Source organism: Bos grunniens, chromosome 12 (assembly GCF_055505025.1).
Source record: "Bos grunniens cultivar Pamir isolate PY7600 chromosome 12, Bosgru_T2T1.0, whole genome shotgun sequence".
Lineage (NCBI taxonomy): Eukaryota > Metazoa > Chordata > Mammalia > Artiodactyla > Bovidae > Bos > Bos grunniens.
Genome location: NC_141176.1, coordinates 78071494 through 78090872, shown reverse-complemented (window position 1 = coordinate 78090872; position 19379 = coordinate 78071494). Strand labels below are relative to the sequence as shown.

The 19379-nt window shown below is 41.0% G+C and overlaps 1 protein-coding gene across 1 annotated transcript in view; it reads left to right on the top strand.

Annotated features, from left to right (window-relative positions):
• LOC147361945 (ATP-binding cassette sub-family C member 4-like) overlaps positions 1-19379 on the top strand; it is a 165716-nt gene that overhangs the window by 12474 nt on the left and 133863 nt on the right. Inside the window, 3 exon segments of the mRNA XM_086330257.1 lie at positions 11009-11233; positions 15113-15202; positions 16252-16415. Of these exon segments, the coding sequence (XP_086186383.1) occupies positions 11009-11233; positions 15113-15202; positions 16252-16415 (479 nt within the window).

Here is a 19379-nt window from a genome sequence, read left to right as displayed (position 1 = left end):
TGGTTCCTGAAAGCATAGTGTTAGCCCTTAGGTGTCAGTAATACCCACCGTGATAACCTTGAATTACAAATGAGGGTGATGCTTTTCAATCCATTTTCTTTTCTTTTTCTAAGTATATGTAAGTTTTTATTGCAAAATTAAAAGAATTTTTTTAATTGAAGTATGATTGGCTTACAAAGTTTTATTAGTTTCTGGTATACATCATTAGTGATTTAATATTTGATATAGTACATAGTAATTTTAGTTACCAACTGTCACCATAAAATCTTCAGGTCAGTTGAGTCGCTCAGTTGTGTCCGACTTTTTGCGACCCCATGAACTGCAGCATGTGAGGCCTCCCTGTCTATCACCAACTCCCAGAGTTCACCCAAACTCATGTCCATCAAGTCGGTGACGCCATCCAGCCATCTCATCCTCTGTCATCCCCTTCTCCTCCTGCCCCCAATCCCTCCCAGCATCAGTCTTTTCCAATGAGTCAACCCTTCGCATGAGGTGGCCAAAGTATTGGAGTTTCAGCTTCAGCATCAGTACTTCCAAAGAACACCTAGGACTGATCTCCTTCACAATGGACTGGTTGGATCTCCTTGCAGTCCAAGGGACTCTCTAGAGTCTTCTCCAACACCACAGTTCAAAAGCATCAATTATTCAGCACTCAGCTTTCTTCACAGTCCAACTCTCACATCCATACATGACTACTGGCAAAACCATAGCCTTGACTAGATGGACCTTTGTTGTCTCTGCTTTTTAATATGCCTTCTAAGTTGGACATAACCTTCTTTCCAAATAAACATCTTTTAATTTCATGGCTGCAGTCACCATCTGCAGTGATTTTGGAGCCCCCCAAAAATAAAATCTGACACTGTTTCCACTGTTTCCCCTCTTTCCCCATCTATTTCCCATGAAGTGATGGGACTGGATGCCATGATCTTTGTCTGAATGTTGAGCTTTAAGCAAACTTTTTCACTCTCCTCTTTAACTTTCATCAAGACGCTCTTTAGTTGTTCTTCATTTTCTGCCATAAGGGTTATGTCATCTGCATATCTGAGGTTATTGATGTTTCTCCCGGAAATCTTGATTCCAGCTTGTGCTTCGTCCAGCCCAGCATTTCTCATGATGTACTCTGCATAAAAGTTAAATAAGCAGGGTGACAATATATAGCCTTGACGTTTTCCTTTTCCTATTTGGAAACAGTCTGTTCTTCCATGTCCAGTTCTAACTGTTGCTTCCTGACCTGTGTATGGGTTTCTCAAGAGGCAGGTCAGGTGGTCTGGTATTCCCATCTCTTTCAGAATTTTCCACAGTTTGTTGTTAATTGTGCTTGCATGTCTCTTCCCCCCCATCATCTATTCTCTTTGTCCAATGTCTAAGCCCAATTCTCAATATCAACATAATTATTCATTTGTTGTAGCTTATAAAGTGACTTCTGAAAGCAATCTAATATTTTTTATTTTCTTTTGGAGTTCATACTGTGTTCATTTGGGTGTATCACGCAGAGAATGTGTTTTTAAATTATTTTGTTTCAAATCACTTTTGATAGTTCTTTTTTGTATGGCTCTGCAAACCAACAGAATGGGTGTATATATTTAGGTACTTTTATGTAATTTTACTCTAAAATTTTAGGAATTGCTTTTTAAAAATTTAGTAATTTTATAATCATAATTCTGTATAATGTTTTCATGATTCCAAAATCAAGAAAAGGTTACTTAAAGAAGTCTGATATCATTGTTATCTCTATTCTAATTCTCCTTCTCCTTTTATAGATAACTTTCCAGGCTAATTTTGACTCATCTTTTTATTAATGTTTCTTAAATATAGTTTTTTTCTGAACATTTTATTTTTCCAACTGTGCAGAATGAACATTTTCAATTTTAATATTGTAATCTCTGGACTTTTCTGGAAGCATGAAATGTGCAATGGAACTCTGGTAAAAAGTCTTTGTGATCATTGTAATTCCTTGTAATTCCTACAGATTAGGTCTGCAGCCATTCCAGGCTCAGATGCCATGACAGTGCGAGAGTGGAGGTTAGCAGATACTTACATGCGGTTAGTTTCCGCCTCCAGAATCTACAGGGAGAACCTTCTCCACCCTAATCAGTTGAACCTAAACCAGTTTCTGGAGGCTGGGTCTTGGGTGTCAGAGTACACCAGTCCCCTCCCAGGTGATGCTAAGGTGTGGTCAGGATGAAGACCAGTGTGTAAGAGACGAGTGAAGGCTAGTATGTCTGGAATCCTGATGGTTATGATTTCCGCAGTTTCACTGCTTTTCCTCCTTGTCTTTGGTTTTTTCTCAACTCTACATTTTGTCACCTTTCACCCACTTCTAAAGATTCTGTCTATTGGTTTTTTCCTACAGGCCCATTCTTTTCTGCTTATATGTCTCAGTCAAGCATTTGGTAAAACTTTGATAGCTTGTTTCTATTTTTGTGTTTTTGTCCCCATGAATGAGATATGGGGAAGTTGTGTGAGAAATGTTTCAAGTACATTAAGGTGGAGAAGGAATTCTACCCACTCAGAAGTTTTAGCATCTAAGCTAACCCTGCAAGAAGTTACCCTAAGAAGCAAAAGGTGGGACCCACTGTCAGGTGCTTTCCTGAGGCTGAATACCAAGGACTCTACCAATAAATGTCTATCTCGAGCTTCCTTGGCAGTTTACTGGTTAAGACTCCATGTCCCCGGTGCAGATGCCAGGGTTTTTTTTTTTTTTTTTTAACTATTTATTTAAATTGGAGACTAACTACTTTACAATATTGTGGTGGTTTTGCCAAACATCGACATGAATCAGCTGTGGGTGTACATGTGTTCTCCCATCCAGAACCCCCCTCCTACCCCTCCTACCTGCCTCCCTACCCCATCACTCTGGCTTATCCAGAGCACCAGCTTTGAGTGCTCTGCTTCATGCATCAAACTTGCACTGGTCATCTGTTTTACATATGGTAATATATATGTTTCAGTGCTATGCTCTCATATCGTCCTGCCCTCTCCTTCTCCCACATAGTCCAAAAGTCTCTTCTTTACATCTGTATATCTTTTGCTGTCTTGCATATAGGGTTGTTGTTACTGTCTTTCTAAATTCCATATATATATGCATTAATATACTGTACTGGTACTTCTCTTTCTGACTTACTTCATTCTGTATAATAGGCTCCAGTTTCATCCACCTCATTAGAACTGACACAAACACATTCTTTTTTATAGCTGAGTAATATTCCGTTGTGTATATATACCACAACTTCCTTATCCATTCATCTGCCAATAGACATCTAGGTTGCTTCCATGTCTAGCTATTGTAAACAGTGCTGTAATGAACATTGGGGGTACATGTGTCTCTTCCAATTCTGGCTTCCTCAGTGTATATACACAGCAGTGGTATTGGTGGGTCATATGGCAATTCTATTTCCAGTTTTTTGTAAGGAATCTCCACACTGTTTTCCATAGTAGATGCTAAGGTTTTTGATCCCTGGTCAGGGAACTAAGATTCTGCATGCCACATTGTATGCCCCAAATAAAAATTCTGCCTCAGATATTCAGACTCTCAGATAATCCTGCATAATGGATGTGGTGGTATTAAATTCAGTTCTTTTAAAGATCCTTTATGCTTTCAGATTTGTGAAGAATTCCTGTGAGAGAATAAAACTATATGCTCAATTGGTTTGTGGAAAGAATATAAATGTGGTTATAGATTGATGTCGAAGGGGAAGGGTTTAAAGGGGCAGTGTTTGACCTTGTTCCTGCTTATCAAGGGGATGCTACCCCGCGTCTGAGGTCAGGGGCGGCAGCCAAGAGTGCCAGGCTGCGACAGCGCAGGAGCAGCCGAGAGGAGCTACCCCATGCACGAGGCCAGGGGTGGCGGCTGGGAGGAGCAACCCCACGACCAAGGAGCAGCGGCTGCATGGGCACAGGAGGGCCTAGAGGAGCTATTCCATGTTCAGGGTCAGGAGGGGCAGTGGTGAGGAGATACCCCTCGTCCAAGGTAAGGAGCAGTGGCTGCACTTTACTGGAGCAGCTGTGAAGAGATATCCCACGTCCAAGATAAGGGAAACCCAAGTAAGATGGTAGGTGTTGCAAGAGGGCATCAGAGGGCAGACACACTGAAACCATAATCACAGAAAACTAGTCAATCTAATTACACTGGGACCACAGCCTTGTCTAACTCAATGAAACTAAACCATGCCCATGGGGCCACCCAAGACGGGCAGGTCATGGTGAAGAGGTCTGACAGAATGTGGTCCACTGGAGAAGGGAATGGCAAACCACTTCAGTGTTCTTGCCTTGAGAACCCCATGAACAGTATGAAAAGGCAAAATGATAGGATACTTAAAGAGGAACTCCCCAGGTCAGTAGGTGCCCAATATACTACTGGAGATCAGTGGAGAAATAATTCCAGAAAGAATGAAGGGTTGGAGCCAAAGCAAAAATCATACCTTATTGTGGATGTGACTGGTGATAGAAGCAAGGTCCAATGCTGTAAAGAGCAATATTGCATAGAAACCTGGAATGTTAGGTCCATGAATCAAGGCAAATTGGAAGTGGTCAAACAGGGGATGGCAAGAGTGAACACTGACATTCTAGGAATCAGCGAACTAAAATGGACTGGAATGGGTGAACTTAACTCAGATGACCATTATATCTACTACTGTGGGCAGGAATCCCTCAGAAGAAATGGAGTAGCCATCATGGTCAACAAAAGAATCTGAAATGCAGTACTTGGATGCAGTCTCAAAAATGACAGAATGATCTCTGTTCATTTCCAAGGCAAACCATTCAATATCACAATAATCCAAGTCTATGCCCCAACCATAATGCTGAAGAAGCTGAAGGTGAACGGTTCTATGAAGACCAACAAGACCTTTTAAAATTAACATCCAAAAAAGATGTCCTTTTCATTATAGGGGACTGGAATGCAAAAGTAGGAAGTCAAGAAACACCTGGAATAACAGGCAAATTTGGCCTTGGAATAAGGAATGAAGCAGGGCAAAGACTAATAGAGTTTTGCCAAGAAAATGCACTGGTCATAGAAAACACTCTCTTCCAAAAACACAAGAGAAGACTCTACACATGGACATCATCAGATGGTCAACATGGAAATCAGATTGATTATATTCTTTGCAGCCAAAGATGGAGAAGCTCTATAGAGTCACCAAAAACAAGACTGGGAGCTGACTGTTGCTCAGATCATGAACTCCTTATTGCCAAATTCAGACTTATATTGAAGAAAGTAGGAAAACCACAATACCATACAGGTATGACCTAAATCAAATCCCTTATGATTATACAGTGGAAGTGAGAAATAGATTTAAGGGCCTAGGTCTGATAGACAGAAAAATATGGACAGAGGTTCATGACATTGTACAAGAGACAGTGATCAAGACCATCCCCATGGAAAAATAATGCGAAAAAGCAAAATGGCTGTCTGAGGAGGCCTTACAAATAGCTGTGAAAAGAAGAGAAGTGAAAAGCAAAGGAGAAAAGGAAAGATATAAGCATTTGAGTGCAGAGTTCCAAAGAATAGCAAGAAGAGATAAGAAAGCCTTCCTCAGCTATCAATGCAAAGAAATAGAGGCAAACAACAGAATGGGAAAGACTAGAGATCTCTTCAAGAAAATTAGAGATACCAAGGGAACATTTCATGCAAAGATGGGCTCAATAAAGGACAGAAATGGTATGGACCTAACAGAAGTAGAAGATATTAAGAAGAGGTGGCAGAATACACAGAAGAACTGTACAAAAAAGATCTTCATGACCAAGATAAGCATGATGGTGTGATCACTGACCTAGAGCCAGACATCCTGGAATGTGAAGTCAAGTGGGACTTAGAAAGCATCACTACAAACAAAGCTAGTGGAAGTGATGGAATTCCAGCGGAGCTATTTCAAATCCTAAAAGATGATGCTGTGAAAGTGCTGCACTCAATATGCCAGCAAATTTGGAAAACTCAGCAGTGGCCATAGGACTGGAAAAGGTCAGTTTTCCTTCCAATACCAAAGAAAGGCAATGCCAAAGAATGCTCAAACTACCTCACAATTGCACTCATCTCACACGCTAGTAAAGTAATGCTCAAAATTCTCCAAGCCAGGCTTAAGCAATACATGAACAATGAACTTCCAGATGTTCAAGATGGTTTTAGAAAAGGCAGAGGAACCAAAGATCAAATGTCCAACATCTGATGGATCATGAAAAAAGCAAGAGATTTCCAGTAAAACATCTATTTCTGCTTTATTGACTATGCCAAAGCCTTTGACTGTGTGGATCACAATAAACTGTGGAAAATTCTGAAAGAGATGGGAATACCAGACCACCTGACCTACCTCTTGAGAAACCTATATGCCGGTCAGAAAGTAACAGTTAGAACTGGACATGGAACAATAGACTGGCTCCAAATAGGAAAAGGAGTATGTCAAGGTTGTATATTGTCACCCTGCTTATTTACCTTATATGCAGAGTGCATCATGAGAAACGCTGGGCTGGAAGAAGCACAAGCTGGAATCAAGATTGCCAGAATTATCAATAACCTCAGATATGCAGATGACACCACCCTTATGGCAGAAAGTGAAGAGGAACTCAAAAGCCTCTTGATGAAAGTGAAAGAGGAGAGTGAAAAAGTTGGCTTAAAGCTCAACATTCAGAAAACGAAGATCATGGCATCTCGTCCCATCGCTTCATGGGAAATAGATGGGGAAACAGTGGAAACAGTGTCAGACTTTATTTTGGGGGGCTCCAAAATCACTGCAGATTCTGACTGCAGCCATGAAATTAAAAGACACTTACTCCTTGGAAGAAAAGTTATGAGCAACCTAGATAGCATATTGAAAAGCAGAGACATTACTTTGCCAACAAAGGCCCATCTAGTCAAGGCTATGGTTTTTCCAGTGTTCGTGTATGGATGTGAGAGTTGGACCGTGAAGAAAGCTGAGCGCCGAAGAATTGATGCTTTTGAACTGTGGTGTTGGAGAAGAGTCTTGAGAGTCCCTTGGACTGCAAGGAGATCCAATCAGTCTGTTCTGAAGGAGATCAGCCCTGGGATTTCTTTGTGGGGAATGATGCTAAAGCTGAAACTCCAGTACTTTGGCCACCTCACGCAAAGAGTTTACTCATTGGAAAAGACACTGATGCTGGGCAGGATTGGTGGCAGGAGGAGAAGGGGATGACAGAGGATGAGAAACCTGGATGGCATCACTGACTCGATGGACGTGCGTCTGAATGAACTCCAGGAGTTGGTGATGGACAGGGAGGCCTGGCGTGCTGCAATTCATGGGGTCGCAAAGAGTCAGACACGACTTAGCAACTGAACTGAACTACTTATCAAGAACATTTTAATTTGGTTAGTTTCATGGTTGACAGAATAAGTCAATGGCACCCCACTCCAGTACTCTTGCATGGAAAATCCCATGGAGAGAGGAGCCTGGTAGGCTGCAGTCTTTGGGATCGCTAAGAATCAGACATGACTGAGCGACTTCACTTTCACTTTTCACTTTCATGCATTTGAGAAGGAAATGGCAACCCACTCCAGTGTTCTTCTCTGGAGAATCCCAGCCAGCCTGGTGGGCTGCCATCTATCGGGTCGGACAAAGTTGGACATGACTGAAGCGACTTAGCAGCAGCTGCAGCGTGGTTGATAATAAATATTTTCTCAGTTGTTTTCTCTTTTATTAGTTGAAGGTGAGAATCGGGAATGTGCAGGTGAGAGAATTCCTTGGTGGTGTGTGCTCACACCTGTGTACACGTGGTGGGGTTAGGTTCTGGGAATGCTGCCACCAGTGTCTGTGTCCCCAGCCACAGGCACTCCTTGCCTCTCTGAGAGACTCTCCAAGATAAACAGAGTCTTCTGAAATTGGACCTTTCCTTGGGATTCACACCACTATTTGATTTGGAGATAATACTTGCAACGGAGCATTGAGCATATGTAGGAGCTAATCTTCTGGTAGTCGGAAAATCTTTTGCCTGATTTGCCTCAGCCAGTTTTACCAAATGCCAGAAATGGAAATATTCACAGATTACAAATGCCTCTGATAGCTGTCCTGTTAAATGACTCTTTGTCTCTAACCTTTCCTTGTGTGTGGAGGAGACGGATTTACTCAGTTTACCTTTGAGGGCTGTAATTACTTCTGCCCTATGTGTTCTGGAAGCTTGCAAGAGTCGTATTTAATATGTGTATTCTTATTCTCTATATGTACTTTGGGGTTTTGTTTTCACAGTTTTGTGTTATTTACTATTTTGCTTTCTATTTTTTTTTTTGAGAGAAATTACTGGAAAATTGTTCTTTGTTTGCTGTTACTTTTCATATGGAGTATAATATCAATTTTCTGTTTTCAATAGTTGCAACTTATGCCAGAATGGAAATTCCTTGTATGTTATACTTTTCATCACTTTTCTGAATTACCATGACTGCTCCTTGTTAGAGGAAAACTTGTGCATTTGTACTCAGTATCTCAGTTGTGTCTGATTCTTTGTGATCCCAAGGACTATAGCCTGTCAGGCTCCTCTTTCCATGGGATTCTCCAGGCAAGAATACTGGAGTGGGTTGCCATTTCCTCCTCTAGAGGATCTCCCCAACTTAGGGATCAAACCTGCACCTCCTGTGTCTCCTGCATTGAGATGAATTCCTTATCATTGAGCCATTGGAGGAAGTCCCAAAATAGTGCTTAAGAATAACAAATGACTTTCCTCCCAAATTATATCAGATCAAAGTAACAGGTCATGACTGAAAACCTTTATTATCTTTTGAAAATTTCTATTCCAAAGAAAGAAAAATCGTTATCAGGAAAAAAAAAAAAAAGAATTGACAGATAAGTGGAAGATATGGGCCCTAAACTGGCATTAAACCTTAATGAGGCTTTTTATAAACTTTTTTTTTAATATCTATTTATTTGTCTGTGCTGGGTCTTAGTTGCCACATGTGGGATCTAGTTCCCCGACCAGGGATCTAACCCTGGTCTGTTGCATTGGGAGTGTGGAATCTTAGCCACCGGACCACCAGGGAAGTCCCACAACTGGGTTATTAAGTATTGTTTCTCAGCAAAGAAAAAACCAGATATGTTTAGGTGGTAGTGATCTGCCTTTATTTACTTTTTTTGCTGGATTTGTTGCACTTAACCATATTCTCTTTGGTGAGTGATGTTACTTATTTCTCCTGTAGTTACAAGGATGTTAGGCTCAAATGGAGAGCTGAGTAAAAGGCAACAGTGATTCCCAAAAAGAATCATAAATTTCAGGAAATTTGGGGATGGCAGATATTCCTGCTGGGCTTCTGGTGGTTTGTGGCTGCAGCACTGGACTGCCCTTGGCGACACCTGGGCTGGGACTGCCCAGGTGTACAGTTTGACATTTTTGCTTATCTGTGTGGCCTCCACATTTCCATATCAGGAAACTCTATAAACAGTGTGTTTGACAATCTGCTGTATGAGGGACTCTTCCAAGAGGTCTCTATGCCTCTTGGGATGGATGACAGGAGACAGTGGAAATGTATCAGAACTGATTGTTTTGCTGCTGTCTGATCATCTTACTTATACTTCTTCAGCTAAATAGTGTTCTCTTTATTCTCTATAGTAGATGAAAATTTCCCTGCCTTCATGGAAGGAGAGGCAGTTGGTGCAGCCTGTGAACGTGTGTGTGTGCATGTGTGTGTGCATGTGTGTAGAACAAGACAGGAATACTGAGGTTTAATGAGACATCCATATGAGGCATGGGGACATCTTTTGATAAATATCCTGATCAGGCACTAGTTGGCTAAGAAAATGCTTAGTTTTTTTTGTTGTTTGGTGTTATGGATTCTCCTTCCCTTCCTCTTGTATGTGGCTTCCTCAGCTTCAGACAGTTAGAAGAGAGCTCTCAAAGCAAACCTGTCAGTTGCTTATCCTGTCTGTGTTAGTAAGGTGGGATTGCCAAAAAGAAAAAGCCCTGTTCCTGAAAGACTTTCAAACTTTTAACATTTTGTCTTTTATGAAGTTTGTATAGGAAATGATGTTGAGGCTGGAGATGTTTACGTTAGGTGAGTGGTTTTCATTCATTGAGTGGTTTTCCTTGATGGTAAAGGAAGGGAACCTGGGGAAAAGGAGACCTTCAAGGGGTGACTAGAGAGAGGAAGTAAGTTGTGGGGTGAAGTGGCTGTTTGGCAGGGTAGGTAGGTGTTGCTGTTTCTTTGCCTTTTTCTTTGAGAAAGAAACTTGCTTCCTTAAGTCTTACTCAGAGTGGAAGCCTCAGTGCACCTTGTGTCAATTGGTTTAGCCTTGGGGAAGGGAGGATTGGGAACATTTCTTCCAAACCACTTGCAGTGGATGGTGGATGGAGAACCACGGAAGACATCATTTTTTAGCTTGGTCTCCACCAGGTTTAATTTTTTACTCCAAGGAACATTCTGACTTCTAGAGGGTAGAGATATAGTGAGGCAGTGCTCTCAGGAGCTGAGAGCCTGCAGAGCTGCCAAGCCTGATTTCTTTGTGGTCTTCCAACTGAAGCTGGTTTCCTTTCTCTTAATCTACAGACATGTGGAGTTTGGGATGGAAAGGAGTGGGTGTTTGTGCCAGGCTATCAGTTCATAAAGATTCCTGAAGAAGGTGATGAAAGTGTGTCTCCCGTATGTGAACCAGGTTGACTTTCTTTTGGGCTGGGTCATTGAGAGGACAGGGGACAGGGGCAGGCTGCCAGCAGGCTAATTCATATGGAAGCAGATTTCTTCCTCTTCTTCTGCCACCTTTTTCTTTATTCATCTTAAGGCTCACTTGTATTGTGCCAAATGACTTCTAAAGCACTGGTTGTGATATTTATACTGAGTATCCACAGTGTATTAGGCATAAAGTACTAAGGCTTTACTATCTTTTAATGTAAAATTTTGCCATAAGGTTAAACTGTTGCCTGCTTGTCTTATAGGAGATAGTGGATCTGCATATTTTTCTTTTAAATTAGCCATGAATGTAGCATTTTGTCAAAATGTATTTTTAACCTGCTAATGCTAAAAGTAAATCTTGTATTAAGAAAAACTGACATTTCTAATTAAGCCTTTTTTTCCTTTTAGGAAGGCACCAGAGTCGTTCAGCCCATATTTTTGGGGAAAATGATTACTTATGTTGAAAACTACGATCCCACCGATTCTGCCGCTTTGCATGAAGCCTGCGGCTACGCGGCAGGGCTGAGCGCCTGCGTGCTCCTGTGGGCCGTTCTGCACCACTTGTGCTTCTACCACATGCAGCACGTGGGGATGAGGCTGAGAGTAGCCGTGTGCCACATGATCTACCGCAAGGTGAGTGTCGCTCGGTACCATGGTGTGTACCTCTCCTGAAGCATCAGGGACATTTAAGGAAGGTTCTCTATAAACTAAAAATTACATAACTGGGATCGTTTACACCTTCCTAAAGAAGCTTGCTATTTGCATCAAGCCAAGTTTGTTGTTGTTGAAGTAAACTTTACCAATAAATAATGAAAAATTTTCTTTTGAGATCACGTGAGGGCTGCCTTTGATAACTTTTAGCCATAGGCTGTGGCATAATACCCACTAAATTTGTAGTATTAAGTTAATATTAAATTGTATTTTTAAAATATTAAATTTATATTTAAAAATAAGCATCAAAAGTATCAAGCTGATTTTCAGTGTCTTCATGTTTAGATCCCATAGTGCTGTTTACAGAAAATTTTTCTTGTTGTTCATTAAAACCTTAATTTACATCAGATATTTATTTAAAAGGGAACTAAGGAGATTGGATCTATAAAACTATATCTAGAAGCAGATAATGTATTTGAGAAAGGGAATGATTATAATTTTAAAATACCCATCTAATTATATTCAATATAGTTATGTTAATTAGAGAAAATATAAAGAGAATTCATGCCAAATATAGACTCACTCACTACATTCTATAAATGTGATTGTTGTTGATGATATTAAAGAAAATAGTAGGGTTTTTGAGATAAAACTTGAAATTTTACACTGTTTCATTCATTCCAGAGAGAATTTGTTGCTCTTCATTGAAGCTACTTTAATACAATATTTCCTTTTATCTTTAGTATGCATCATAGCAATTTTAATTAGAACTGATTTAATGTGTTCACCGATTTTGTATTGAGGAATGCCAGGAAATTATTTCACAGTTTACCCTGGTCTAAACTAGTATAAAAGGAATAAGGATTTCAGGTATCTTTACAAAGGTATTGCCACAGATATATAAGTGTCAAGAGCTGAAGGGTTCTGTTTAAATTTGACCTTGGATACCTCTTTGCCTCAGACTGTTTGCTTTAAAAAAAATCCTTATTTGACTGTATTGTAGCCTTGAAATTTTCCAAGACAGTAGATCTTAAATGTTCTCACCACACATGTAAAATAGGATAACTGTATTAGGTAGTGGATATTTTAAGTGGTTTTAATATAGTAATCATTTCCCAATGCGTATTTATATAAAAGCATCATGTGGTAACCTTAAACATATGCAATTTTTATTAATAAATATAGCCCTCATTGAAAGATAAACTCAAACAGCTTAAATTTAAAATATTGCTTCTTTTACCTGGTTGCTACTTATCTAGAACTTCCATTTCTTTGGAATACTTCTGTCAGCAGAAAGTGAGATGTCGTCTCATCTCTCCTTGATCAGAGTCTTGTACATCCCGGGACTGAGTGAACCTGGAGACCTCAGTGTCTTGTTTGGCAGCAGCATCTGAGTTGGTTTCCTTCTGGGTGATGTGGAAATCTCAGCAGTGCCCACACATTCCAGTCAGGGTCTTCATTGCCGTTCAACATCATCTTTGTTATTCTGTTGCATCTTTAACCATTTAGGAGGTGGATACTCAAGATTTTCCCACCAATTGGCTAACTGTTTGTCTTTTCAGATCATGCTTAACTCTCATGTGAGTGATAGTCGCTCAGTTGTGTCCGACACTTTGTGACCCCACGGACCATAGCCTGCCAGGCTCCTCTGTCCATGGGTTTCTCCAGGCAAGAATACTAGAGTGGGTTGCTATTTCCTTCTCCATCACTCTCATAATAATTATGAAATTTTACCAGAACTGCATTGTGACAGCTTTAAGTTAGGTGTGAGGTGATGGTTTAGTCAAAGCTCACTCTTTGCTGCATACGTGAGCCATTGTCCACTTGCTTTTCTTCCTCTTCCCTCTAACACTTTGAAATCTTGCCTTTTGGAAATGTGATCTGACCTGGCACGTTGGCTTATGTGAATGTAACCATCTCCCGAGATGTTCATTTGCTGCCTTAACTATACCCAAAAGATGGCTCCTGTATGAAGTCAGAAATTGTGGGGATTACACCATTGACATAATCTGAAATTCCAGAAACATGGGAAAGACAGGTTTCCTTGTTCACGGCCTTGCGTCTAGACTCCTCCTGTTGCAGAAACAAGACACTCCTTTTCAGGTTACAGGTGGACTGATTCCCTAGGACCCAAAAACTGGTGCGACAAAGCAGCTCTGAAAGGCCCCTCTGAACGTTTGTGGTTCATCTTGGGCCCCACCTCCTGATCCCTGGTCCTGGGAAGAAACCAGGTCGAGTGTTAGAAATGGAGTGGCTGCTAAGCTCGTAGCTGTAGTTTGTCTACACCATGGATCCCAGGCTGGGGCAGGTCTCCAGGGGATCTCTAAGGCTGCACATCTGTCACTCCTAACATGGCCCATTCAGCATTTTCATGCTCTTTTCAGCTGAATTTTGAATGATCCTATGGGAAGTTCCATAAATACAAATGAGCTGCCATTTATTTATTAATACATTGTCACAAATTTGGTAAAGTTACTTTTGGCTTTTGATCATTGATCTTTTTTTTTTTTAATTATTATTGTGGGGAAATATACACTGCATAAAGTGTCCTATTTTCACTCCTTTTCAATGCAGCATTTAGTGACATTAGGTACATTCACATTGTTGGTGACCATCACCATAATTCAACTCTGAAACTTTTTGTTTTTCCCAAACTGAACCTCTGCACCCATTAAACACTAACTCCCTGACCCCTGTCCCCTTACCCAGCACCGTTCTTCTTCTCTCTGTGAATTTGACTATTGTAGGTACCTCTGTTAAGTGGAATCATACAGTGTTTGTTATTTTGTGTGTGGCTTATGTGTGTGGCTTATGTCCTGTAGCACAATATCTGCAAGGTTCATCCATGTTGTAGCAGGTGTCATAATTTAATTCTTTTTTAAGACAGAATAATATTACATTATAGGTCTATACAACATTCTGTGTATTCTCTTATCTGTCAATGGACAGTTGTTTCCACCTTTTAGCTATTGTGAACATAGATGCTCTGAATATGAGTGTAAATTGTCCATTCAAGTTTGTGTTTTTAGTTTTTCTTGAGTATATCCTTAGTAGTATAATTTCTGTATTGTATGATAATTTCTTGTTTAATTTTTAAGGAACTTTCGTATTCTCTTCCATTGTGGTTATATAATTTTACAGTCTCACTTGATCATGGGTTTTCTTCTTTAACTTGAGGAGTAAACGAAGCATTTTTATAAAGTATGACATTGTGTTTGGATCAGTGGCTCCAGTTGGCGGTCTGCTGAAGCAGCTCCTGGTGTGTCTTCAGTTTCCTCAGATCTCTAGGGCATTTTTCTTACTAAACAAAGGGATTGTGTAACACGGGTTGTGGCTTTTGTAAGTCAGCAGACTGGCATTAAGAACACAGTTTCCTCACAGGAACAGTGTTTTGAATATTATACTTGCTCATTTCAGAACGAACAATCTAAGCCTGAAGTGTTTAAATATTGTCACCCACAGAGTTAGTGATTGAGTCCAGACTTATAGTCCAAGTCTCCAAATTTCCTTCCTTAAATTAGCTTTTCTGCTCTCATCTAATTTGGCTCAAAATTACTTAGTTGTCTCTTAAGTGTAAACCTACACCCTTTACCCTTCAGACAGGTCCAAGTTCACTGAAATAGGATGGGGATTTTGCTTCTACCTCCTGCTCCTCCCTTTGCCATCCTTGCTGGAGGGGCTGCTGCCACACTCAGGAGTTAGAGGGTGAACAAGTATCCCTAGAGCCATGCTGTCAGGGGTCATCCTGCTCCTGCTGACACCACTCAAGACCCCTGGAACACATGCTCCATTGTGTTATGTTCTAAGATGACTTGGTATCACCTTAGTAATCCAGTTCTCTGTCTCCCTCTCTCATTTCAGGCACTTCGCCTGAGTAGCTCAGCCATGGTGAAGACCACCACTGGCCAGATAGTCAACCTGCTGTCCAACGATGTGAACAGGTTTGACCAGGTAAGCTGCCCCTGAAGGATCCTCTTCCATTTCCCATCCTTCTCACTGGGGTCAGCTTATTGGGATGAGAGGTGCCAGGGTTTGGTGTCGGCCAGGATTCCGTTAAGGATGTAAGACAAAGGTTGTATTTATCCAACTTTTATTTCTCTGTGTGCAGCTTTGATGTAATTATATATATTGTTCTGTAGATGAGAGTTTTGTTTTTCTAATATATATAAATAGGCAGCAGTGTTCTTGCCCAGCTTTGGTAGTGTCCCTAGGGGTCCTCCTGGCATGGCCTTCCTTGGCATGTGGTGTGGCTGTTGCCGAACTGTCTTTCTCCTCCTCTGGTTGATGAAGACCTGGTGGGAGGGATTGTTCTTTCCCCTGCACCCTGTTCAAGTGCCTGCTGCATAGGGAACCTGCGAAGAATAGTGCCAAGTCCATGGTCCCCAGCAAGACACAACCTCCTCTCTACCGTCCCCTCCACAGTCTTTTTTCCACTGACCTTATGCATAGATCACATTACCCAGGGCTTTGTAGCTGTTGGTCAGATCTGTGTTGCACTAGATACTTCTCTTTCAAGTATTCATTCATCAAACATGAAGTGAGGCCTCTGCTCACTTTCAGGGATGAGCAAAGCTTAGTTTTTGCCCTATAGAAGCCACAGCCTATCAGGGAGCTAAATACACAAGTAATTACTGGAGAAAGTGGTAGGTACCATAATATAGGCTTTCTGGGGATGCCACAGTTCCCCAGAGGAAATGGGGGCCAAACTCTGGAACAGAGAGCATTTGGGGAAGCCCTGAGCTCATCTGTGTTGTGCACAAGATCCACATCTTCAGTGCTGCTGGTCTGATTCTCCTGGGACATCCCTGAAGCCAGCCCTGTGCTGCCCCTGAAAGGCATTATCTGGGGTGGACACTTGGATGTCTGCTTTAGCAGTTTTAAAACCCACTGAGATCATTTCTGTTTAGGTTCCTTTTGTTCCTTCAGAGCATATTGTTTCCATACTGTACCCTTATTGGTTTTTACACCATTGTAAGAAGGCTTTGTCTTTCTTTCTTAAGGTAACAAGGTTCTTGCACTATCTGTGGGTGGGGCCACTGCAGGCTATCGCAGTGACTGCCCTGCTCTGGATGGAAATAGGAATGTCGTGTCTTGCTGGAATGGCGGTTCTCATTATTCTTCTGCTTTTGCAAAGCTGCTTTGGGATGCTGTTTTCATCACTCCGGTAAGAGAAACACTGGTTTTAAAAATTGATAATCTGTAGGTTTTATTCCTAGCTTTTTAAGGAATCTCTATACCATCTTCCATAGTGGCTGTATCAATTTAAATTCCCATCAACAGTGCAAGAGTGTTCCCCTTTCTCCACACCCTCTGCAGCATTTATTGTTTATAGACCTTTTGATGAGAGCCATTCTGAGTTTTGAATTGCATTTCTCTAATAATGAGCAATGTTGAGCATCTTTTCATGTGTTTGTTAGCCATCTGTATGTTTCCTTTGGAGAAATGTCTGTTTAGGTCTTTCCCCCATGTTTTGATTGGGTTGTTTGTTTTTCTGGTATTGAGTTCTATGAACTGCTTGTATATTTTGGAAATTAATCCTTTGTCAGTTGTTTCATTTGCTATTATTTCTCCCATTTTGAGGGTTGTCTTTTCACCTTGCCTATAGTTTCCTTTGCTGTGCAAAAGCTTTTAAATTTAATCAGGTCCCTCTTGCTTACTTTTGTTTTTATTTCCATTACTCTAGGAGGTGGGTCAGAGAAGATCTTGCTTATATTTATGTCATCTAGTGTTGGGCCTATGTTTTCCTCTAAGAGTTTTTATAGTTTCTGATCTTACATTTAGGTCTTTAATCCATTTTGAGTTTATCTTTGTGTATGGTGTTATGACCCAGCAATCCCACTCCTAGACATATATGCTGAGGGAACCAAAATTGAAAAAGACACATGTATCCCATTGTTCATTGCAGCACTATGTACAATAGCTAGAACATGGAAGCAACCTAGATGTCCATCAACAGATGAATGGATAAAGAAGCTGTGGTACATATACACAATGGAATATTACTTAGCCAAAAAAAGGAATACCTTTGAGTCAGTTCTAATAAGGTGGATGAATCTAGAACCTATTATACAGAGTGGAGTAAGTCAGAAAGAGAAAGATAAATATCATATTCTAATGCATATATATGGAATCTAGAAAAATGGTACTGAAAAATTTACCTACAGGGCAGCAGTGGAGAAATAGACATAGAGAATACACTCGTGGTCATGGGGAGAGGGGAGGAGAGGGTGAGATGTATGGAGAGAGTAACACGGAAACTTACATTACCATATATAAAATAGATAGCCAACAGGAATTTGCTATATGGCTAAGAAACTCAAACAGGGACTCTGGATCAACCTAGAGGGGTGGAATGGGGAGGGAGATGAGAGGCAAGTTCAAAAGGGAGGGGATATATGTATACTTATGGCTGATTCAGGTTGAGGTTTGATAGAAAACAACAAAACTCTGTAAAACAATTATCCTTCAATAAAAATATAAAAAATTCCATAATATGTAGTTAACATCATAGTTGCTTGATGTTTTTTTTCAAAAACAAGACCAACGCCTTCTCTAGTCTCTTCTTTGTGTGGGTTGTAGATCCTTCAGACTTAGCCAGTGGAGGCTCCAACCTTATGCTGAAGGCCTATTTGAAACAGGAACAGTGAAGGCATTCACTGGCTCCTCTTGGCACTGTATCATAATAAGTAGAGTCCTTCAGCATAATTTGCCCATGTCCAAGTTATTTCAGTTCAGTTCAGTTCAGTTCAATCTCTCAGTCATGTCCGACTCTTTGCGACCCCATGAATCACACAGCATGCCAGGCCTCCCTGTCCATCACCAACTCCCAGAGTTCACTCAGACCCAAATCCATCAAGTCAGTGAAACCATCCAGCCATCTCATCCTCTGGCGTCCCCTTCTCCTCCTGCCCCCAATCCCTCCCAGCATCAGAGTCTTTTCCAATGAGTCAACTCTTCACATCAGGTGGCCAAAGTACTGGAGTTTCAGCTTCAGCATCATTCCCTACAAAGAAATCCCAGGGCTGATCTCCTTCAGAATGGACTGGTTGGATCTCCCTGCAGTCCAAGGGACTCTCAAGAGTCTTCTCCAACACCACAGTTCAAAAGCATCAATTCTTCAGTGCTCTGCTTTCTTCACAGTCCAACTCGCACATCCATACATGACCACTGGAAAAACCATAGCCTTGACTAGACGGACCTTTGTTGTCAAAGTAATGTCTCTGCTTTTGAATATGCTATCTAGGTTGGTCATAACTTTCCTTCCAAGGAGTAAGCGTCTTTTAATTTCATGGCTGCAGTCACCATCTGCAGTGATTTTGGAGCCCAAAAAAATAAAGTCTGACACTGTTTCCACTGTTTCCCCATCTATTTCCCATGAAGTGATGGGACCAGATGCCATGATCTTCGTTTTCTGAATGTTGAGCTTTAAGCCAACTTTTTCACTCTCCACTTTCACTTTCATCAAGAGGCTTTTTAGTTCCTCTTCACTTTCTGCCATAGGACTTCCCCAGTGGCTCAGATGGTAAACCGTCTGTCTACAGTGCAGGAGACCTGGGTTCAATCCCTGGGTCGGGAAGATTCCCTGGAGAAGGAAATGGCAACCCACTCCAGTGGTCTTGCCTAGAAATTCCTGTGGACAGAGGAGCCTGGTGCAGGCTACTGCCCATGGGATCGCAAAGAGTCAGACATGACTGAGCGACTTCACTTTAATTTTGTGCCATTAGGGTGGTGTTGTCTGCATATCTGAGATTATTGATATTTCTCCCGGCTATCTTGATTCCAGCTTGTGGTTCTTCCAGTCCAGCCTTTCTCATGATGTACTCTGCATATAAGTTAAATAAGCAGGGTGACAATATACAGCCTTGACGTACTCCTTTTCCTATTTGGAACCAGTCTGTTGTTCCATGTCCAGTTCTAACTGTTTCTTCCTGACCTGCATATAGGTTTCTCAAGAGGCAGGTCAGGTGGTCTGGTATTCCCATCTTTTTCAGAATTTTCCACAGTTTATTGTGATCTACACCGTCAAAGGCTTTGGCATAGTCAATAAAGCAGAAATAGATTTAAATATTGTTAAATAGTGATTATCTTGTAGGCCCATTTCTTACCACATATATTTTTGTTATGCTTA